The sequence below is a fragment of the Xyrauchen texanus genome, chromosome 17, assembly GCF_025860055.1.
Source record: "Xyrauchen texanus isolate HMW12.3.18 chromosome 17, RBS_HiC_50CHRs, whole genome shotgun sequence".
NCBI classification, from domain to species: Eukaryota; Metazoa; Chordata; class Actinopteri; order Cypriniformes; family Catostomidae; genus Xyrauchen; species Xyrauchen texanus.
The window spans coordinates 16,744,973-16,766,641 of record NC_068292.1 but is presented as its reverse complement, the minus strand read 5'-3'; the positions used below and the strand labels follow the sequence as shown (position 1 = coordinate 16,766,641).

The 21,669-nt window shown below is 45.1% G+C and overlaps 1 protein-coding gene across 5 annotated transcripts in view; it reads left to right on the top strand.

Annotated features, from left to right (window-relative positions):
• LOC127658352 (uncharacterized) overlaps positions 1 to 21,669 on the top strand; it is a 74,461-nt gene that overhangs the window by 23,245 nt on the left and 29,547 nt on the right. For all 5 annotated transcript variants that reach the window (XM_052147597.1, XM_052147598.1, XM_052147596.1 and 2 more), the window contains exon 2: positions 15,941 to 15,978. In XM_052147597.1, the coding sequence (XP_052003557.1) occupies positions 15,941 to 15,978 (38 nt within the window). The remainder of the gene's footprint in view (positions 1 to 15,940; positions 15,979 to 21,669) is intronic.

Below are 21,669 nucleotides of genomic sequence, written 5' to 3'. Positions count from 1 at the left end.
AAACATTTATTTGGAAAAGAGAAAAAAAGCTTGCAGTTGCTTTAATAGCAGAAAGTAATAAAGGACTCGTTTATGTTTAGGTCGAAGCGTTTTCTTGGTTTCCTTTCTGAGGTCTCTGATATTCGTAAACGATAAGGTAATATTTAATTAAAATTAATTATTAGACATTCAATGTCTCCACACAAATTTGGACAGTTTTTTTAATATTTCATGTTGCTTAGTACTTTCAAAGACATTATTATATATTATATTATATATATTATATACTATGCTTTATGGTTAAATGCAGACTCGCCTGAATCTCACAACACAGCATTGACCATCTAGAACAGGGAACCATCCCCTGTTAAAACAATACCACTTGAGGATTCCAAGTCAGACTTCCGTTAACAGATATTCTCATATGAAGAGACCAACAGCGTCTTTCATGCATCCTAGTTTTGCAGCGGTTGTCATAATAACTACTGCTGCTGCAGGAGACTCAATGTGCCTGATGCGGGTCCTTCGTTCCGCACAGCCGCACTCTGCTCTCTCTCTCATCCCTTGCTCTCCTCCTCTGCTTTGCGTCGTTACTAGCAGAGATGCGACATAACTGGGCCCCAGGGGAGGTATCAGAGAAAAGAGAAGCGCAGGGGAAAACGAGTCATCTCATCATACAGGATCATGTGCTCACCTGTTGTTGCTATTTATGCAGCAGCTGCAACAGCTCTAATAGGCTAAACAGAGTAGGTCGCTCTTTGTCCATCTATTCTGCACTTTTCATGGAAAAAATGTAACAGTTATTTAGCATATGCAACGATTAAACTGTGTCAAAAAAAAGAAATACATAAATAAATTAAAATGATGTCTTGGATGTCTATTAACGCATGAGTGGGAATTTCTTACAGTGATGATACAGGGTAATGTTTAGAAATATCATCAGCAATAGCCTGCAAGTCCTCAAGCGATGCTTTTGTTGATTATACTGGGAGTCCCAGTAGAGAAATGAGAGCGAATATGTTTCATGATTTACCTAGCTGTGTTGATAGACTCTCTACCAAGAAACGCAAACTGAGTAAACACTTCCCATAATTAATTTTCTTAATTCATATATTTATTTATTTATTTATTTATTTGTGTGTGTGTGTGTGTGTGTGTTGTTGTTGTTCATCTGTTTTTCTTTTTTTTGTGGAACCTGTACCAGAAGATTTGTTCAAAAGCAGAACTGTATAAAACACTGTATAATTCTAAGCATCAAAGAGGATAGTATGTGTGTGGTAAGGAAAAAAAATATCTTCTGGGTAGTTTCACATCAACCATGCCTCCTGTCTTGCAATAGCTGAAAGAAGATACTCATTTGTTCTTCTCCTATTAGCACTGAGAACCTGTAGGCTGAGGCATATTAAATTCTTTAGCTCCTTAGTAACAAGAACAATGTGTCTATGACTGTATGGAGAAGACATAGCATTGAATCAGTGTGCTTTTTTAGTAATTTACTTTTCTATACAATTAAAACGTTTGCTGCTGATAATACCGATTTTGTACTTGAATTGATCACAATTGGCTGCCTGGGGGTAGAGGTCTGCGTGGGCCTTAAAATGAAACCCGTCCCTGACACATGTGACCCAACCCTACACAATCTGTACTATTTTAAGCCCGAGCCCGAACCCACAACTATGCATGTGTCACGATCCCCTGTTGTCTGCCCTGTGTTTCTCACTTGTCATCCCGAACTACACTTCCCATAATCCCCTGCCCTCATCACTTCCAGTGTCTTTGTTCTCATCTGAGTTTAATTTAATCATCATCCTTCTGTATTTAAACCCCGTTGTTTGTTCATTCGTTGTCGGTCATCTAATGTTAATGTTATGGTTATCCTTGACTGTGTTCCTGCCTTGCCCTTCGTCGATGTTTCTCATGTTTATATTTTGTTGTCCCCTCGGATGTTTTGTTTGTTCCCTGTGTTGTTTAGTTATTTTTAGTTATCTTGTTCACCTTTTCCTCTTTCATTAAAGAAGCTGCATTTAGATCCTCACCGCTCGTCTGCCTTTGTCTTATTCATAACAGCATGTCATATGGATGGCATTATTGTGAATAAGTCAAATCCCTGTTTGCAATCCTCACACATACAAAACACTTTGAATGTTGAGTGACACTATGAGGTGTGATGTCATTTTTGCTTAGTCCTTATCCAGTGAGTTTGTGTGAGTCAAAGAGAGGAGTGTATAAAGTTTTAATCCTGGGTAAATGAATCCTCAAGGTGAGTTAATATGTGTGTGTTTGGGTGTGTGGGTGTGTGCTTGTATTGTTATCTAGGACACACATTGCCTTGGGCACCTTAAGCTTTTTACATCAGGGAAATATGTTTTATCTGGATGAGGTGTGTAATTCAATGGACCGGTCAAAAGGTCAAAAGTCAAGAAGGAACCACAGAATCCCTGTTGCTGTGTAATAAACAAAAGATGAATGGTGATTAAGGTTTGCATGAATAAGGAAGCGAGCTACTACAGTCATGGAGTCTAAACAGACTCATAATGAATTATAATGCTTGTGCTACTCATATTTCTGTGATATTCATGAATGATTTACAGTCATAAAAGCTGTATGTACCATGGGCCTTTAGTTATATTTCAAGACAAAGAAATGTAGGATCAGGAATTAGTTCCTTCAAGGTCAAAAATGCCATCTGCCAGCTTGATAGGTTAAAAATGCCATAGACTGATGAGTGCAACATTCACAGCTTTAATTGAATTGCCTGCTGTATGGAGTGATGTATTCAATAAAATGATTTTTAAGGTTGTGATTAGAAGCTGCGGTAGACAATAATTATTTCCTCACTGTGATGAAGCACGGCCAACACTGAACCAGCTAATCAGTGGGAGAGCAAGTTAAAGGGCAGCTGGAGACACCGGTTCAAGAGAGAGAGAGACGCACATGCCCGTGCTGCATACAGTATGTGTCTGTGTTTGTTTTTGTTTGTTTTAAGTTGAGTTCCTCATTAAAACTGTAAGTTTACTGTTCATCCGGTTCCCGGTTCCTCCTTGCCAATCCATGAACTGTTACAGTGGAGGGATGTGCTGTCGCGGAGTCCTCCCCGCTTCCGTCCGCCAAAGGAGCAGCCGTCTTCCTGGGGGCAGATGAGCCGTTGCAGGTCGCCGAGAGCTGGAGAATCCGCTGCAGTCCGCCGAGAAGGGAAGGAGCAGTTCCATCCACCAGGGTTCAGAGGGTGCGCTGTCGTCTACTGGGTGAGAAGCGAGTTGTCGTCCACCAGAGGGGAGGAGCAGTTGAGGGCCGAGTGATAGCGTGTCCTGGGACTGGCGAGCAAGTTTCTCTCTCTCTCTCTCTCGCTCTCTCTCTCTCTCTGTCTCCTGCTCGCAACTTCTCTCTCCCCACGCCTCCCCTCGTCTCTCCCCCAGGTTTCCAGGAGGCAGGGTGGACCATCGGCTGACAGAACAGCCGGAAGGGCAGCGTCTCTCCTCCAGAGATGGGGGAGTAAGTCAGACTGGTGGCGTCCCTGCCTGAATCGGGCGGGGGAGGAGTGTGATGAGGAGGAGGGAGTGGCCGTTCCATGAGTGTGCATGACCAGTGTTGAATCAGATGATCAGCGGGAGAGCTAGATAAAGGGGTCCGGAGACTCCTTTTCAGGAGAGAGATGCACGCAGCCATGTTGCATATGTGTCAAATGTACAAGAGTCTGTTACACTCACCTTTAGTGGCATTTGATAAAAATTGCCCATCATTACCAAATCAATGTGTTAGCACATCACAGGAAAACATAACTGAGGGCGACTCTGTGTTTGTTTTCCTCTAAATAGCATTTAACCTTCTTGGCTGTGAAGTTCATAGTGTAGTTTCTTATTGGGAAGAGTTGGATCAATTAATTTTCCATAGACTGAGGCTAGTTTTTTCCCCCACAAGTCCAAAAACATGCAGGTTAAGTGAATCAGAGTCTCTAAATTACCCCGTATATTTGTGAGTGAGGTTCCTTAGTCACTGGAGTTACATCAGGGAGGACATCCAGTGTAAAAGTTGTGCCAAATCAAATATATATGCAGACTATCACGAAGTGGATCCTGAACCTACGTGGGACAAATGCTAGGAAAGAGAGAGAGACTGAGGCTAGTTCACACCTGAGGAAGTTGTCACAACATTAATAACTCTAATAAGTTGACTTTACTCAATTGATTAAGTAAACTTGTTCGCTCAATTGAACTGATTAACGGCATTTCCAAAACTTGTGTAATGAAGTTCACTTAACTTGTTGTTCATATAGAATGAACTTAACTATTTAAGTTAAGGTAACTAGATGCAAGTAGACTTAACTCATATTTGCTATTTAAACGTTGTTGTTTCAACTTAACAATTTTTGTTGAATTGACTAAAATTTAGATCATACAATAACACAGGTCAAATTATTAAGAATATTACAAGCGAATCAAGGTCAGTCATTAAATAAATGTAATTCTCCACTGAAATGCATATAAACCTGTACTTCAGTTGCACATGCACAAGGTGAACAAAAAATGTTTTTGCAGGGTCTAACTTGACCAAAGGGGACATCGATCACCCTAATGGTGACATCACACAAAGCAACTAATTGCAGCAAAACAAATTCTTCTACAAAAGAGTTAAAACCTCTATGAATTCTTAATAACAAATATTTAAATGCCCCTCTAAGTTCCATTCGACTAAGGAAACATAATTAAATAATTCAAGCACAAGGGATTTTAGATATTCTACATAGCCTCAATTTCGTACTTAATCATTTAATTTATGCACACTTCTATCTTAAGTATATAGATTTATTAGATAAATAAGTTTAAGGAGCTATTTGAGTTATGAGCCCAAAACGTTTGGTTACGTATGTAACCTCCGTTCCCCGAGGGAGGGAAGGACACGTTGTGTCGGAGAAGCGACATTAGGGGTCTCTCTTGAGCGCTGATATCCACCTCTGATCTATGAAAAAAGGCCAATGAGAGTTGGCAGCCAGTATTTGCATGTCCCACCCCCGGACATACGGGTATTTAAGCGGCGCAAATACGGGAGTTCATTCAGGATTTTTCTGAGGAGCCGGAAATGGTCCGGCCACAACAGTGGCTCGGTTCAGCGACATGGCGGAGGAAAGACACAACGTGTCGTTCCCTCCCTAGGGGAACGGAGGTTAAATACGTAACCAAACGTTCCCCTTCTGTCGCTCTCTCCACGTTGTGTCGGAGAAGCGACACTAGGGGACCCATTCCAATCTTGCCATGTGCTGAACCGTGTACGTGAACTGCCGATACAGAGGCGGGCACGGATTCATCCAGTGCCACGCATCGTCTGTACCCGGCTGCACGTACCATTCCCAATGCCCCATACGAACATCAGGATCCTTCTAGTTATCCTGAGAGGGGAACAAGGCGATGTTTGCCAACATGGGAACGGGCCAGCCTGGCTGGGCCTCTTTTCTCTCTATGTTTCCCGCATAGAGCAATCACGGCCGGGGCCCTTACACGCATATAGGGAAGGGGGTCTTACCCAGACCCTGCGGCGACCACACCTGCCCTTTTTCTTGGGGAGGAAAAGTGGTAGACACGTCACACGGCCGTCTTAGGACTCGTGTGGAAAGTATGGTGCGGTGGTAGATCCAGCCTTGAAAGGGGGGAGTTGCTACAGCACGGCGACCGGGGCAGCTGTAACTGCCTAAGGGAGACACGGGGGTCCGCTCGTAAGGGGACAGAACCGTGGAAATACACACAGGGGGAGTCCGAGCAGGAGGCCTTACCTGTGGAGCACCTATACCAGTACAGGGTAGCCATCAGGGTACCCGCAGCAGCTTGGGTCGGCGAGTTCCTCCGCTGAACCGCGGACCCGGAGGGCTGGGGAGGAATCGACCAGGGTCCTGACTCGGAGTGGGGCGCCCTGGGAAAAAAGGCGCACTACTTAACCTTGACGTCAGGAAAAGGGCGCTGGGCGCAAGCGATCCACCCGGCCGGTCGGTCTACGTGTTACCGAGTTCTATGGGCTCAGACCTGACAAAACACGAGACGCAACCGACTCAACGTGGAGGTTGTGAAACCTCGCGAAGGTGTTGGGTGTTGCCCAACCTGCGGCTCTACAGATGTCTGCTAGGGAGGTGCCCTTGGCCAGTGCCCACGAGGACGCAACACCCCTTGTTGAGTGAGCTCGGACCCGCAAGGGTAGGGGCACGGCCTGGGTGTGATAAGCCAGTGTGATGGCGTCGACAACCCAGTGGGCGAGCCTCTGTTTGGAGACTTTCTGCCGTCCCCAAAGTAGACAAAGAGCTGCTCAGAGCATCTGGTGCTCTGTGTGCGGTCCAGGTAAATGCGCAGGGCGCGCACTGGACATAGTAACGAAAGGGCTGGGTCTGCCTCCTCCCGGGGCAGCGCTTGCAGGTTCACTACCTGATCTTGGAATGGTGTGGTAGGAACCTTGGGCACATAGCCCGGTCGCGGTCTTAGGATCACAGACGTATCTGCCGGACCGAACTCCAGGCAAGTGTTGCTGACAGAGAACGCTTGCAGGTCCCCGACCCTCTTGATAGAGGCGAGCGCGATCAGCAGGGCCGTCTTAAGAGAGAGGGCCCTGAGTCCAATTGATTCAAGCGGCTCGAAGGGGGGTCTCTGGAGTCCTGCCAAGACTACTGAGAGATCCCAGGAGGGAACTAGGCCTGGCCGGGAGGGATTCAACCTCCGGGCGCCTCTCAGGAACCTGAGGATCAGGTCGTGCTTACCCAAAGACTTGCCGTCTACAGGATCGTGGTGGGCGGCAATGGCGGCAACATATACCTTGAGGGTGGACGGGGACAGCCTCCTGTCCAGCCTCTCCTGTAGGAACAGGAGCACTGACCTAATCGCGCATATTCGGTTCGGGAAGAACACCAATCTGCGAACAAGCGCCACTTTAGGGCGTAAAGGTGCCTGGTAAAGGGGGCTCTGGCTTGGTTAATTGTATTCACAACGGTCGCCGGTAAGCTGGCTAGCTCTTCCGCATCCCGTCCAGGGACCAGACGTGGAGGTTCCAGAGGTCTGGGCGCGGGTGCCAGAGCGTGCCCCGTCCCTGAGAGAGGAGGTCCTTTCTCAGGGGAATTCGCCAGGGAGGAGCTGTCGCGAGAAGTCTGAGTTCCGAGAACCAAGTCCGAGTGGGCCAGTAGGGGGCCACTAACGTGACTCGCTCCTCGTCCTCCCTGACCTTGCACAGCACCGGTGCAAGAAGGCTCACTGGGGGAAATGCGTACTTGCGCAGCCCCGAGGGCCAGCTGTGTGCCAGCGCGTCTGTCCCAAGGGGAGCCTCTGTTAGGGCGTACCAGAGCGGGCAGTGGGAGGTTTCCTGGGAGGCAAACAGGTCTACCTGGGCCTTGCCAAACCGTTCCCAAATCAGCTGGACTGACTGGGGGTGAAGCCTCCACTCCCCGCCGGGCAGGCGTTGTCGTGATAGCACGTCCGCTACGACGTTGAGCTTGCCGGGGATTTGAGTGGCACGCAGCGACCTGAGAGCGTACGCCGCCTTGGCGATTTATGTACGCCACCACCGTGGTGCTGTCCGATCTCACGAGGACGTGTTTGTCCCGAACTAACGGGAGGAACTTCCTGAGGGCGAGAAGGACGGTCAGCAACTCCAGGCAGTTGAAGTGCCAATGCAGCGGGGCCCCTTTCCAACGGACCGATGCTGCATGCCCGCTGCACACGGCACCCCACCCAGACCGGGAGGCGTCGGTTGTGACCAGAATGCATCGGGACACCTGCTGCAGGGCACTCCTGCCCATAAAAAGCAGAGGTCTGTCCAGGGTCGGAGTGTTTTGAGGCAGGTGGGGGTGATCCTTACCCGATGCGTGCCGTGGTGCCATGCTTGTCTCGGGACTTGAGTCTGGAGCCAGTTCTGGAGTGGTCTCATATGCATCAACCCCAGCGGCGTGACCGCCGCGGAGGACGCCATATGCCCCAGGAGCCTCTGGAAAAGTTTTAGAGGGACCACTGTGCCTGGCTTGAAGGAAGCGAGGCAATCCAGCACCAACTGAGCACGCTCGCTCGTGAGACGTGCTGTCATTGAGACTGAGTCTAACTCCAACCCGAGAAAAGAGATGCTCTGAACCGGAGTGAGCTTGCTCTTTTCCCAGTTGACCTGAAGCCCCAAGCGGCTGAGGTGCCGGAGCACCTGGTCTCTGTGTGTGCATAGTAACTCTCGAGAATGTGCTAGGATAAGCCAGTCGTCGAGGTAGTTGAGAATGCGGATGCCGCTACTCGTAGCGGGGCAAGAGCCGCCTCTGCGACCTTCGTGAGGAAGCGAGGGGACAGAGACAGGCCGAAGGGGAGGACTTTGTACTGAAACGCCTGGCCGTCGAACGCGAACCGTAAGAAGGGTCGGTGTCATGGCAGAATTGAGATGTGGAAGTACGCGTCCTTCAGGTCTACCGCTGCGAACCAATCTTGATGCTGAACGCCAGCCAGAATATTTCTCTGCGTGAGCATTTTGAACGGGAGTTTTAACAAGGCCCTATTGAAAACTCGCAGGTCCAGGATTGGTCGTAAGCCATCGCCTTTCTTGGGTACAATGAAGTAAGGGCTGTAGAAACCCTTCCTCATTTCGGTTGGAGGGACGGGCTCTACCGCACCCTTGGCTAAGAGGGTCGCGATTTCCGTGCGCAGGGAACTGGCATGCTCTGGGTTGGCTGTCTCAGGAACGCTTGGGAGCCTTCCGGGTCCTAGAGGGGGTTCATGAGACAGGTGGCGTGCGCCGCCTGCGGGGTGCTCGACGCTGGGGCTGAGAGCTGGGCCCGGGTTGAGGCGGAGCAGGAGCTGGATTCTTTGCAGGGGGATGCCCTCGGCGGGCAGACGGGGCAGGGCCCGTAGCGGCAGGTGTGCGGCGGGGCATGATGTGAGAGATGGCCTCCGTCTGCTTCTTCACCGCGGAGAACTGTTGGGTGAAGTCCTCGACGGTGTTGCCGAAAAGGCCAATCTGGGAGACAGGTGTGTCTAGGAAGCGGTTCTTGTCGGCCTCATGCATCTCGACCAGATTGAGCCAGAGATGGCGTTCCTGGACCACTAGGGTGGCCATCGCCTGTCCGAGTGCCTGCGCTGTGGCCTTTGTCGCTCTCAGGGCGAGGTCGGTCGCTGAGTGCAGTTCCTGCAGCACATCAGGATCAGGTCCACCCCCGTGCATGTTTCTGAGTGCTTTGGCCTGGTGGACTTGCAGGAGGGCCATCACATGCAGGGCGGAGGCAGCGCGTCCAGCCGCACTGTAGGCCTTAGCATTGAGCGAGGATGTTGTCCTACAGGGCTTGGATGGGAGTACGGGGCGGCCACGCCAGGAGGTAGGGCTACCGGGGCATAGATGGTACGCAACTGCCCTATCGACCTGGGGAATCGCCCTGTATCCGTGGCGCTCTCCGCCATCGAGGGTGGTGAGAGTGGAGCGGGTGGCACCTAGACGAGTGGAGAGCGGGGCTCTCCACGTAGACGTCAGCTCGTCATGCACCTCCGGGAAAAACGGGACCGGGGGGATGCGTGGCTGCGAACGGCGTGCTGCCCCCAGGAACCAGTCATCCAACCGTGAAGGCTGTGGGGAGGATGGAGGGTTCTAATCCAACTCCACGCTCACGGCGGCCCGGGAAAGCATGTCAGACATCTGAGCGTCTGCCTCAGCCTGGGCCTGCTGGCCCGAAGGCAGCAGTCCAGGGGAGTCCTCGGCATCAGACATCACACTCTCCGATGCAGCGGCGAGCTCATCTGCTTCGGGCTCGGGAGGATAGACAGCCGGGCCGTGAGGCGAGCCGCTATCGCCGCGAGCGTAGACGGGGACCAGCGAGCATGTCGGGGAACGGGAGGTTCGCGGGGGGCTCTCCGCCATCGAGGGTGGTGAGAGTGGAGCGGGGGGCACCTAGACGAGCGGAGAGCGGGGCTCTCCACGTAGACGTCAGCTCGTCATGCACCTCCGGGAAAAACGGGACCGGGGGGATGCGTGGCCGCGAACGGCGCGCTGCCCCCAGGAACCAGTCATCCAACCGTGAAGGCTGTGGGGAGGATGGAGGGTTCCAATCCAACTCCACGCTCACGGCGGCCCGGAAAGCATGTCAGACATCTGAGCGCCGGCCTCAGCCTGGGCCTGCTGGCCCGGCGGCAGTCCAGGGGAGTCCTCGGCATCAGACATCACACTCTCCGATGCAGCGACGAGCTCATCTGCTTCGGGCTCGGGAGGATAGACAGCCGGGCCGTGAGGCGAGCCGCTATCGCCGCGAGCGTAGACGGGACCAGCGAGCATGTCGGGAACGGGAGGTTCGCGGGGGGCTACCCGGCGAAACTGCACCCGCTGCCACCCCCAAATCGCCCCCAGCGCCAACCGCATCGTCCTCAATCCCGTGGGAAGAAGGAGCAATGCGGGGTGCAGCTGGGGTGGCTTGCTCTCTGTTGAAAGCAAGCCGCGACCGCAACGTGGTCATGGTCATGTTCTCGCAGTGAGAACATGAGCCATCCACAAACGCCGCCTCGGTGTGATCGCGGCCCAAACACACGAGACAGCGCCTGTGGCTGTCTGAAGCAGAGAGCATCCAGGAACAACACAGAGGCGGAAGGGCATCTTGAAAAAGACGCGTCCTGAAAAGGACGTTCAACGCCGCTGTGTTTTGCTCTTTTAGAGAAATTCACTCTTTTAAGGGAAATAACTCTTTTAATACACAGTATGTGTGTGTGTCTGCGCTGTCGAAGCGCTCAGGGGCAACAATGCATGCCGTGCAATGCGAAGGAGAAAGTCCGGGGGCGGGACATGCAAATACTGGCTGCCAACTCTCATTGGCCTTTTTTCATAGATCAGAGGTGGATATCGGCGCTCAAGAGAGACCCCTAGTGTCGCTTCTCCGACACAACGTGGAGAGAGCGACAGAAGGGGAACTTGACATTTCAATACTGTTTAATTAAGAGAACTTGATTTTTCCAGTAATGACAACATTAGGGTTAACAATGAAGGATGATCTCAGTAACTTAAAAAAGGTTTTGAGTCAAAAGTCCATTAAACAAATCTGTGTTTCCTCTAGAAGTGGATATGTGTGTCAAAAACCATTTTATCCAAAAAAATGTTTTAATAGAATTATAATATTTTTTAAATTAATTTGTGTGTGTGTGTGTAAATCTCCAAACTAAAATTATAATATCATCGTTTTGACATAGCTGTCAGGTAAAAAGAGAACACAAATCGTCACAGTTACTGTTGTAACCTCCGTTCCCTGAGGGAGGGAATGAGACGTTGTGTCGAATGAAATGTCCGGGGGCGGGACATGCAAATTCTGTCTGCCAATTTCTCATTGGCCTTTTCTCAAGTTCAGAGGTCTGCAAGGCTCCCAAGGAAGACCCCTTGTGTCACTTCATTCAACACAACATCGAGTGAGTGACAGAAGGGGAACGTTAATTTTACAGTACATTTTATGTGCCAAATTCTACAATTGATCACATTTTCCTGGTGAAAATTAACCCTAGATGTGCTACAACAACTGTGTGTTTTATTCTCTTTCACACAAATCACGATTAAAATGGCTGATTTTGTAAGGGATAATTCTGTATAATAAACCCCAACAGGGGAATAAACACAGACAGGGTGATCAGGACCCCGACAAGAATTGGCTGTTACACGGCTACTGACCAAATAAATAAATACATGGACATTTTATATTGATTGGTATTAAAATTAAGTAATTCTGTGAGACGAATTAAATCACTGAACAGCTAAAATTCTAAGTTCTATTGGTGTTTATTCTGTAATTAATGAACATCTGACTGCACATACTGCTGCGTCTCATTATTACAAGACTACTTGCCAATAAATAAATAAATGCACATGAAACATTGATTTGAATTGAAATTATTTTAATAGCTTACTTGTAGATATCTTGCAGTGATCCAAGAAGCAGGAAAGATGGCTCGCAATACCCGGATGAACGGTCCGATAAGTGGAAATGCGGTTGTTACTGAGAAATATCAGACCGCTAGATGGCGCCACTGACCCATCAGAATTGAGTATTCTAGAGAGTCATGTAATAAACGATTTTAGTGCACGACGTGAAGGCGAAGAACCAAAACATGTATTCAAACCATTTAACGCACACCTAGCCATGGATTATCCTGCTTATACCATGTTCACTTGCCAGCATGGATAAGTTACAGCTGCCATTGATATTTACAGTGAAAATTTTTACTTGAAGGATAAAAATTCCACCCCGATTCTTGAGATAAGAGATAAAATATGTTTAAAATCTGAATTGTGTTGTACTCTGGAGCCAGTTATTTATTTTTTCTTCAGCTGAAGCTGCCTCTATAGCCTAAACTAAAATGCCAAAATGTATCCCACAAGTAGAAATTATAATAATGGGAATGGCAGAGTTGACATGTTGAAGCTGTGACCACAGAGACATTGTTTGTGTAAAATATGAAAAAATATAAGTAATAAATGCCTTCAGGTGTATTTTTTTTCCAGTATTTTTATTATTATGAATTTCTTTGATTTTTATCATAAAGATGACTTTTGTGTATAAGACATGTTTTGTCCCTTATCTAAAGAATAAGTGAACGGTTAACTTTATCTACAGATTGTTAGATGTGGAATTCTGCCCATTCTAAATCAGACACAGAAAAGTAGTGCAACATTATCACATATATTTAAGTGAATTAAATAAAGATATGTACGAATAATGGGAAAAATGGAGACCAAACACTCTTTGAAAACTGTGAAATTAAATACTCAATCCAGAAATAATAATAGCTACAGAATTTAGAAAGGTTGGCACTCCTCACAACATGTAATATTGAATTCATAGTCTAATTTTCACATTAATGAGGAGAAATCAGCGTTGCTGATGAGACAGTTGTAAAAGTGTCACTTACTGTACATGATGAGAAGAAAACCATCCAAAATGCTCCAAAACTGAAGACTTTGATCCCTGAGACATCCAGGGCCACATTAATACACAGGCTTACCTGGACTGTATCCCCGGGCCCCTGCCTTTCATGCGCATGTAGGTGCGTGCAGCGGGAGTCGCATATGTAAACAGATGAGATGGTGTGCAACAGAGATGGTGGTCTGTGTAGTGCATGGTCACAGAGTGAAAATGCTCCATCCAATAAAATTCAGCCATTTAATAAATGTAGATTTTAATTGAAAGGTTAAACTGTGTTTTCAGAACAAGGGTGTTTTTCATAAATGCCAGGTTTGTGCAAGTTTCTAATTGTTTTTCTGTTTAAATTTAGCTGAAATATCCTATAAAATTTTATTTAATGATTGTTTCCACTGTTACACCTTACCCTATATAGTGTGGAGCATGTTGTCACAAAAGGCCAGTATGTGTTCAGTGAAATTTATTTTTATTCCTTGGCAATATTGGTATACATTTCAGAATCTTCACATCCTCTTTTGAAGCCAAGATTTGGAGGTATACGCCTATACAGAAATTGACTTTTAAAAATAAACCTGTTCATCGGAGTAAAAATGATTTATTGTAACACCCCATTAGTGAATACTTGCAGCACATTTATGTTCAACAGATACCTATCTACCTTTTTAAACATGACTTTAACCATGCCTGACAGAGAGAGAGACATATATCTTTAAATGGTCTGTCTCCTGAATGCTGATCTTGAAAAAGACAGTTAGTGATCTCTAAAGGGAGAGAATAAAATAGCTACGGTAGTGTATCAGTAGATCAGTGTGTCACAACATTAGCCATCACTACAGAGACCACAGAGCTACTTTGTCACCCAGACAGGGAGATCAACTACACATTTCTTCTCTCAAATCCAACTGCCCTGCTATTTACTGCATCCTCATGATATAACATGTACAACATCAGGCATATGTTGAGTTCAGAGTTGGGGAGTAACTAACACAAATTAGCTGTTCATCACTATGTTTTAGGTCACTTAAAGTATGGTGTTTACTCTTTTGTGCTATATTGTGTAATCTGTTTGAATAAATTTTGTTAGCAACTTGTAGTGTAGCTAACTACTTTTTTCAAAAGGGTAACTGTAATTGAACTTTAACCTTTAAGTACATGTTGAATATTGAACTCGACTTTAGATGAGTAGTTTGTAGCTTGACAAGCTACAGTTTCAAAGGAGCAATAATTATTCTATAAATGCATGAGGCCCTCATACACAAATTATTGTTTAATGAATTTATCTGTTTAAATGTAATATCCGCCGAGATTTAAACACAGCTCATATTCATGATCTCATACAGTATCTATTTATCTGTATTGTTTAACTGATTAAAATCATATTTAAATGTCATATATAAGCTAAAAGTGCATCAGCAAACCCCATTATTTGGAATAGAAATAAAAGGTCACCAACCAAAGAAATATCCTCTCTAAGTACATGATGATCTAACAATGAAATTGGAAACAGCAGGTTGATTTGTCTGTGCTTACCGAAATTCAAAACACTGCCCCCAGTGGCCAAAGGAGAAAGTGTTGTTGTAAGTTATGCGTTTGTTTTCATCTGTACAGGCTGTGATACAGTGAAGAGAAATGTGTATTTTATAAACTGAACCCCCCAACCTAGCCCCAAACCTCAAATATAACCATCAGTGGAGTAAAAGATTAATGTTAGAGGGAAAAATGCAACCTCAAAAACGCTTTTTTTAACACGATTATGCAAACACGATAACTTTCTGGTTTCAACCTGGGATCCAAACGCAGGTCTCCCACACAGCTGTTGTAACGTGCTTCCGATCACTCCACAAGGAAAGGTAGACACGCTGGAGCCGATACAAATATTTCTGATATGAGATGCCGCTTGTCAGTCAGTAAGCATAATGTGGCCGATCAAAGGGTGCTGAAACGCTCAGAAAAAACATACAGATTTCCCATGTGAACATGTTGCTAAATAGCCAACATAATTAGTACAGGTTAAGGTCACACTCCAGAGCACACGTCACAACTAGACTGAAAGAATACTACTCATTTAATAATGTAAGAATCCAACAGAGACCAAAACTGTAATTAAGCTTAATTTGCACAGGGCCTTCTGTAATTAAGTTTTTTGTGAAATCAGGATTAAACTGTTTAGCATAGAAAGGATAAAATAAATAAATAAAAGAATAGGATTCGTTAATCATTCAAAGAGAGGCTTGAATACAGGTGACCTTTTTTCACTCTATCTGTTTTATCCCATCCATTTATTTAGATGATGGCATGCATAATTATTTAATTATGTTATTAGGCCACTTACAAAGTGGGCCAGCGCATGAGAACTAATGGAATCTGTAACAATGTTATGTTACACTGGATGGGAGATAGAAAAACAAGTCTGTCATTTTCGGTTTACCTGAATTCTTTAAAGTTTAATTGTGTAATTTCTGGACCACTTGCGTCACCAAATGGAATTGCAAAAATGACTGCTTTCATACAGGTTTCCTGGACACTCCCATTGTCGTTCATTGGTTGGTTAAATTTGTAGTCCCACCCCAAACTCATGCATTGATTGAGCCAATGCTGTGTCATTGTGGTCGGGACGCTAACAAACAAACATAGCAATGTTTTGATAGCACCACAGAAATGGAATGCACACTTTCAAAGAAATCAGTCTAGAAATGGCTTACTTATAGTTGTCTTTGCATATTACGCTGGGATTGGAGAAAGTATTTTAGTATCAGTAAAAATGCACACTTTTCACTTTTTCCACCTCTTTCTGTGCTTCTCCATCACCTTCGTATCATTAGGTCAAGCTGTGCTCATAATGAAAGCACAGCATGTATGTGGGAAGGTAAAAGGTGTTGGCATCTAATTCAGTTACACTTGCAATGTATAGTCATTTTCTGTTGTTGACTGCCCTAACCATTTTCTCTCATAGTCTCATTTCTGCAATACAGTCACCTCCTCATTTCAACTCACAACATGTATCCACTGCTATTACCTTTCCCTACTCGAGTGTCAAAGCACCCTGCTATAATTTCCTCTTTATCTCCCTCTCTATTTCTATAGCTGCAGATGGCGTTCCTGTGCAGAAGGATGGGGAGCAGGTAAGGAAGACACTGATTATACCACCATTACAGTAAATTAGCCAAATCACTGAACAGCGCTAACAAGCTATGACACCCCACACCACAAATTCCTGTTTAGGGGGAAATGCATTCTGCTCCAAGATGGAGGCATCCAGAACAGGAAGAGATTATCTCAGTTAGGGAAGTGAGCCAGCTTCTCCTTAACTGCAGAAAGACATTGTTAGCACATAATCCTAATGAACAGCATGTAGTTTAGTGCTTATCAGGACTGGCTTGTAGTTCTCCTTCTGTTACTCACTCGACGTTGTGTCGATTTAGTGACACTAGGGGTCGCTCCTAGGTTACGACAGTAATCAAGACGTTCCCCTTCTGTCACTCACTCGATGTTGTGTCGATGTAGTGACACTAGGAGCGACCCCTAGTGTCACTAAATCGACACAACATCGAGTGAGTGACAGAAGGGAATAGATGCTAAAACAGTAAACGAGATGTTTTGCTGTTATAGTTGTAAGCATTTAATTTTGGTTAATGGAATAGTTTACCCACAAATTAACATAATTTACTTGTCCTCATGTCGTTCCAAACCTTTATGCTGTGCTTGTTCTTTGGAATACAAAACGAAGAATCTTCATGCAGATCTTTTCATACAACAACATAGTGACCGCGTCTTTTCAGCTCCAAAAATAACAAAAAGCAACATAGAAGTGAAATATGCACTATTTTCCAAGTCTTTTGAAGCCATGCTATTGCTTTGTGTAAAAAGAATCGATCGATCTATTTCGCAAATCATACTGAACATCTCATTGTGAATTCACTGACTCAGTTGCAGCCGTCACAACAGTTCACTTTAGGGGAAGCTTATCCACACACAAAGCTATTTTATGACTTGGAATAATTTTGTTTTTTGTCCTTTTTGGAACTTAAGAAATTTTGCCACAATGAACTATTGTTGTATGCAAAAGACCTTCATGAAAATTCTTTACAATTCTCTTTTTTGTGTTCTGTGGAAAAAATAATTGCATACAGGTTTGGTATGACATGAGAATGCTATGTAATGTCAAAATTGTCATTTTGAGGCAAACTATTACTTTAAGTTTGTGTAGTACCGTGCGTTAAGAACTGACCCAGAAATCAGACTTATGTAATATTTGCCTACTGCTGTACAGTGACATTGGTGACTGATTCTGGGTCTGTTCTAAAGGGTAAATGGTATTTTTGCTCAATGGATGCTCAAAGCAGAATTAGCATCACCACTGACATCGCTGGCTTCTATTTCTTCTACTCTTTTCTCTATCATTATTCATAATGTTACAAAATTGAAATGAGCAAGCACATTCACTTTAAGAGTGCTATAGCGTTAAGCGCAGCACTATGCCATAAGTCATAAGTGCAAAGTCAGTGGGCATGGTCATTAAATTTTGGTATTTTTTGTGCAAGTCTAGGCGCAAGTAGGTTTGGCGAAATCATCCGCGCAATGCAAAAATGGGCTGGATTATGTGCAATTCAATTCTGAGGTTCTTCTCATGGATTTCCAAGATCTGCATCCTATTATATCCATACCCTTTCAAGCTCCAGCAATATAAACAAATAAAGCACATTCATAAGAAGTTGGTAGTGGAAATGGACTGTATGCAATGAATTAGAACAATTGAAAATGTGCATTAAATGTGTCCTTGATGAATGCCAATCATATTTCTATGACACGTTCCTTTTATATGCATAGAAAATTTGATTCTCTTCTGAATTTAGGCACTCAATTAAATTATAGGGAGTGTAAGTATTATTAATAATTTTCATCTACTGACACAAATTATGGCTAGAATTAACAGTGATTGTATTGGCACTTCGCTTCTACCGGACGATTTTGATTAAATACAATTAAATTCATGTATTTAAACACCAAAAAAATAAACCAAAGATATTTCTAAATTCAAATGACACTTTAAACTAAACTTTAAACTGATCAAAAAAATATAAAAATATAATCAAAATAACAAAGTGGCACAAAAATCATACTCAATCCAGGGTATTTTTAGTTTTAGTCTCTCCTTCTTCCACCAGCACATTTTGCAGTGATTTAAAAATCTCAACAACAGGTGGAAAAATACTAGTAGGCTACAAATTAAATTGCAAATACAATTATAAAAATGCAATAATAATAATTATAATAATAATACATATAAACATAACAATAATAATAATAATAATACAAATAATTGAAAAAAATAAACTATGACCTCTTGAGAGTGAAGTGTAAAACTCAAGCATTTACCCCTGAAAAAAATTGTGATTGTCAAGGACATTATTTGATGTTGTGTACTTTCAGAATTTGGATATGAACTTTATTACCTCCTGCTGGTGGAATCTCCAAACTGCAAATGCAGGAACTGAATTTGAACTTGGAGCTGAGTTAAGAGGTGGTGTTGAAATGTCTTAGCGCAACAACATATTTCTCAATGAAAAAGCTAATTGCACTTTGCGCCACTTTATAAACATACAATACACCCACAGTTTGCGTGCATACACCCACAATAGTGCAAACACTCTCAACCACACCAATTTGTGCTGGCACAAAAATTGCTCTTAGAATTAGTGCTCTCATGAAAATTGGACAAGATGTTGTGCACGGTCGTAGCACGTAGCGCTGCACTTTTCATGAAAATACAGCCCACATGCTCAAAGCATAAGGATAAGATTTGCTGTATCTCCCTCTTTCTTTTTTCAAAGCCTTTAAAGTTAACATTAATTCAACACTAAATGGATTGTTAATATATGATAGTTATCATCATAATTTTTATTATTATAAAATATTTCCATATTTCTTTAATTAATTTCATTTGCATGCAGCATTAATATGCAGTCCGGTTAAAACCTTGGTGGAAGCTTTTATTTTGGTAGAAAACTGAAGGAAGTTGTTTTGCTGTTGACATTACAATTGCCTTTTAATGCAGTGAAATGCCTTCATTCACTCCCAGTTCTATGGGGTTACTTTAGATTTGGATTGTAACTTTTAGCTGCAAGGCATATGTGGAATTGCACAAATGTGCAATTAGAGAATCTAGAGTGCTGTAAATGTAACACAATCAGCATACGTTAGCACACCAAACCAAACTTTAGCACCTCTGTTAACTCTGAGTACAAGAGTTATTTGTGTGGATCACTGCTCCAAAAACACTGTATCATGAGCCTCATGCATGCTAAGATATGGGTGCTTCTCATTTCTGAAAGACGCTTCCTCCGTCCTCAGTCCTCACCTCCAGAGGCAGACTGGCCTACAGGAGAACCGGGACATGATGATGTAGACCGCTTGGGGATATGATGAAGGGGGCCACGATAAGCTGAAGGAATCTGTAAGACTGTCGTGATATGACAAAAGAGGCTGCGATATGCAGACGGGGAGAGCAAAACACAACAAAACACCAACACCCAACGGGTCGACAACTTGCCATTGCACCACATCCCCCAACGCCCCCTCCCAAACTACCTGCACACCCTTCCATCCCCACCCCTGTCAACACATTTTCTCCAGAGTCAGTTTTTGTTCGCAGACAGCCCCTGCTCAGCTCCTCGCCGTGCATTGAAATTAATCAAATCAAATCAAATCAAATCACTTTATTGTCACACTACCATGTACACAAGTGCAACAGTAGGTGAAATTCTTGTGTGCAGTTCCGAGCAACATAGCAGTCATGACAGTGACGAGACATATACCAATTACAATAAACAACATACTTACACAAAACAATTTACATATCAAATGTACACATACTTACACTAAACAATTTACAAATCAGATGTACACATACTTACACAACACAATAATTATATACAATGCAGAATATAGAACAGAATATACAATACAATAAGTGGGAGTATATGAAATATATATGTGTATATAGCAGTTGTATTGAGGAGAATATGTTGACAGTCCAGTGTGAGATTATAGCTGAATAAAGTGCACTGCTGATTATTGATCCTGATAGATCAAGAGTTCAACAGTCTGATTGCTTGGGGGAAAAAGCTATCATGTAGTCGGCTGGTGCGGGTCCTGATGCTGCGATACCGCCTGCCTGATGGTAGCAGTGAGAACAGCCCATGACTTGGGTGACTGGAGTCTCTGATGATCCTCCGAGCTTTTTCACACACCGCCTGGTGTATATGTCCTGGAGGGAGGGAAGCTCACCTCCGATGATGTTCCTGGCAGTTCGCACCACCCTTTGCAGGGCTTTGCAGTTGTGCGCGGTGCTATTGCCGTACCAGGCGGTGATGCAGCCAGTCAGGATGCTCTCTACAGTGCTGGTGTAGAACCGTGTGAGGATGTGGTGGTTCATTCCAAACTTCCTCAGCCGTCTCAGGAAGAAGAGGCGCTGGTGAGCCTTCTTCACAACGGCCTCAGTGTGGACGGACCATGTGAGTTCCTCAGTAATGTGGACACCGAGGAACTTGAAGCTGCTGACTCTCTCCACCGGTGCTCCATTGATGGTGATGGGGCTGTGTTCTCCGTCTTTCTTCCTGAAGTCCACAACAAGCTCCTTGGTTTTACTGACGTTGAGGGAGAGGTTGTGCTCCTGACACCAGCGTGTCAGAGTGTGCACCTCCTCTCTGTAGGCTCTTTCATCATTGTCAGTGATCAGACCTACCACCGTCGTATCGTCAGCAAACTTAATGATGGCATTGGAGCTATGTGTTGCCACACAGTCATGTGTGTACAGGGAATACAGGAGTGGGCTGAGAACACAGCCCTGCGGGGCTCCAGTGTTGAGGGTCAGTGATGAGGAGGTGTTGCTGCCCATTCTAACCACCTGACGTCTGCCTGACAGGAAATCCAGGATCCAGCTGCACAGCGAGCTGTTTAAGCCCAGAGCCCGGAGTTTCTCATCAAGCTTGGAGGGCACTATGGTGTTGAATGCTGAGCTGTAGTCTACAAACAGCATTCTCACATATGTGTTCCTTTTTCCAGGTGGGAGAGAGCAGTGTGTATTGTAGATGCAATGGCATCATCAGTGGAGCGGTTGTTGCGGTAGGCAAACTGCAATGGGTCCAAAGAGGGGGCAGAACAGAGCAGATGTGATCTCTGATTAACCTCTCGAAGCATTTGCTGATGATGGGGGTCAGAGCAACAGGACGCCAGTCATTTAAGCATGTGATTATAGCTTGCTTCGGTACAGGCACAATGGTTGATGTTTTGAAGCATGTGGGGACTACAGACAGGGAGAGGGACAGATTGAAAATGTCCGTAAAAACACCAGCCAGTTGATTCGCGCACGCTCTGATGACGCGGCCCGGAATGCCGTCTGGACCCGCGGCTTTACGGATGTTCACCCGTCGGAATGATCGGGTTACATCCACAACAGAGACGGAGAGTGAATCAACCTCTGTAGCGTCAGTCGCGAGTGCACTCTCCGCGAGGGCGGTGTTACTGTCCTCAAAACGAGCATAAAATGTATTAAGTTCGTCCGGGAGAGATGCAGCGGTGTTCATGGCGGAGACTTTATTCCGCTTGTAGTCCGTGATTGTGTTAATTCCCTGCCACATACTTCTGGAGTCAGTGGTGTTGAACTGACTTTCAAGTTTGTGCCTGTACTGGCGTTTAGCTGCACTGATAGTGTTACGGAGGGCATAACTGGCTTGTTTACGCTCCTCCGTGTTAGGAGAATTAAAGCGGAGGTCCGCGCAGTGAGTGCCGCGCGAACATCGGCGTTAACCCAT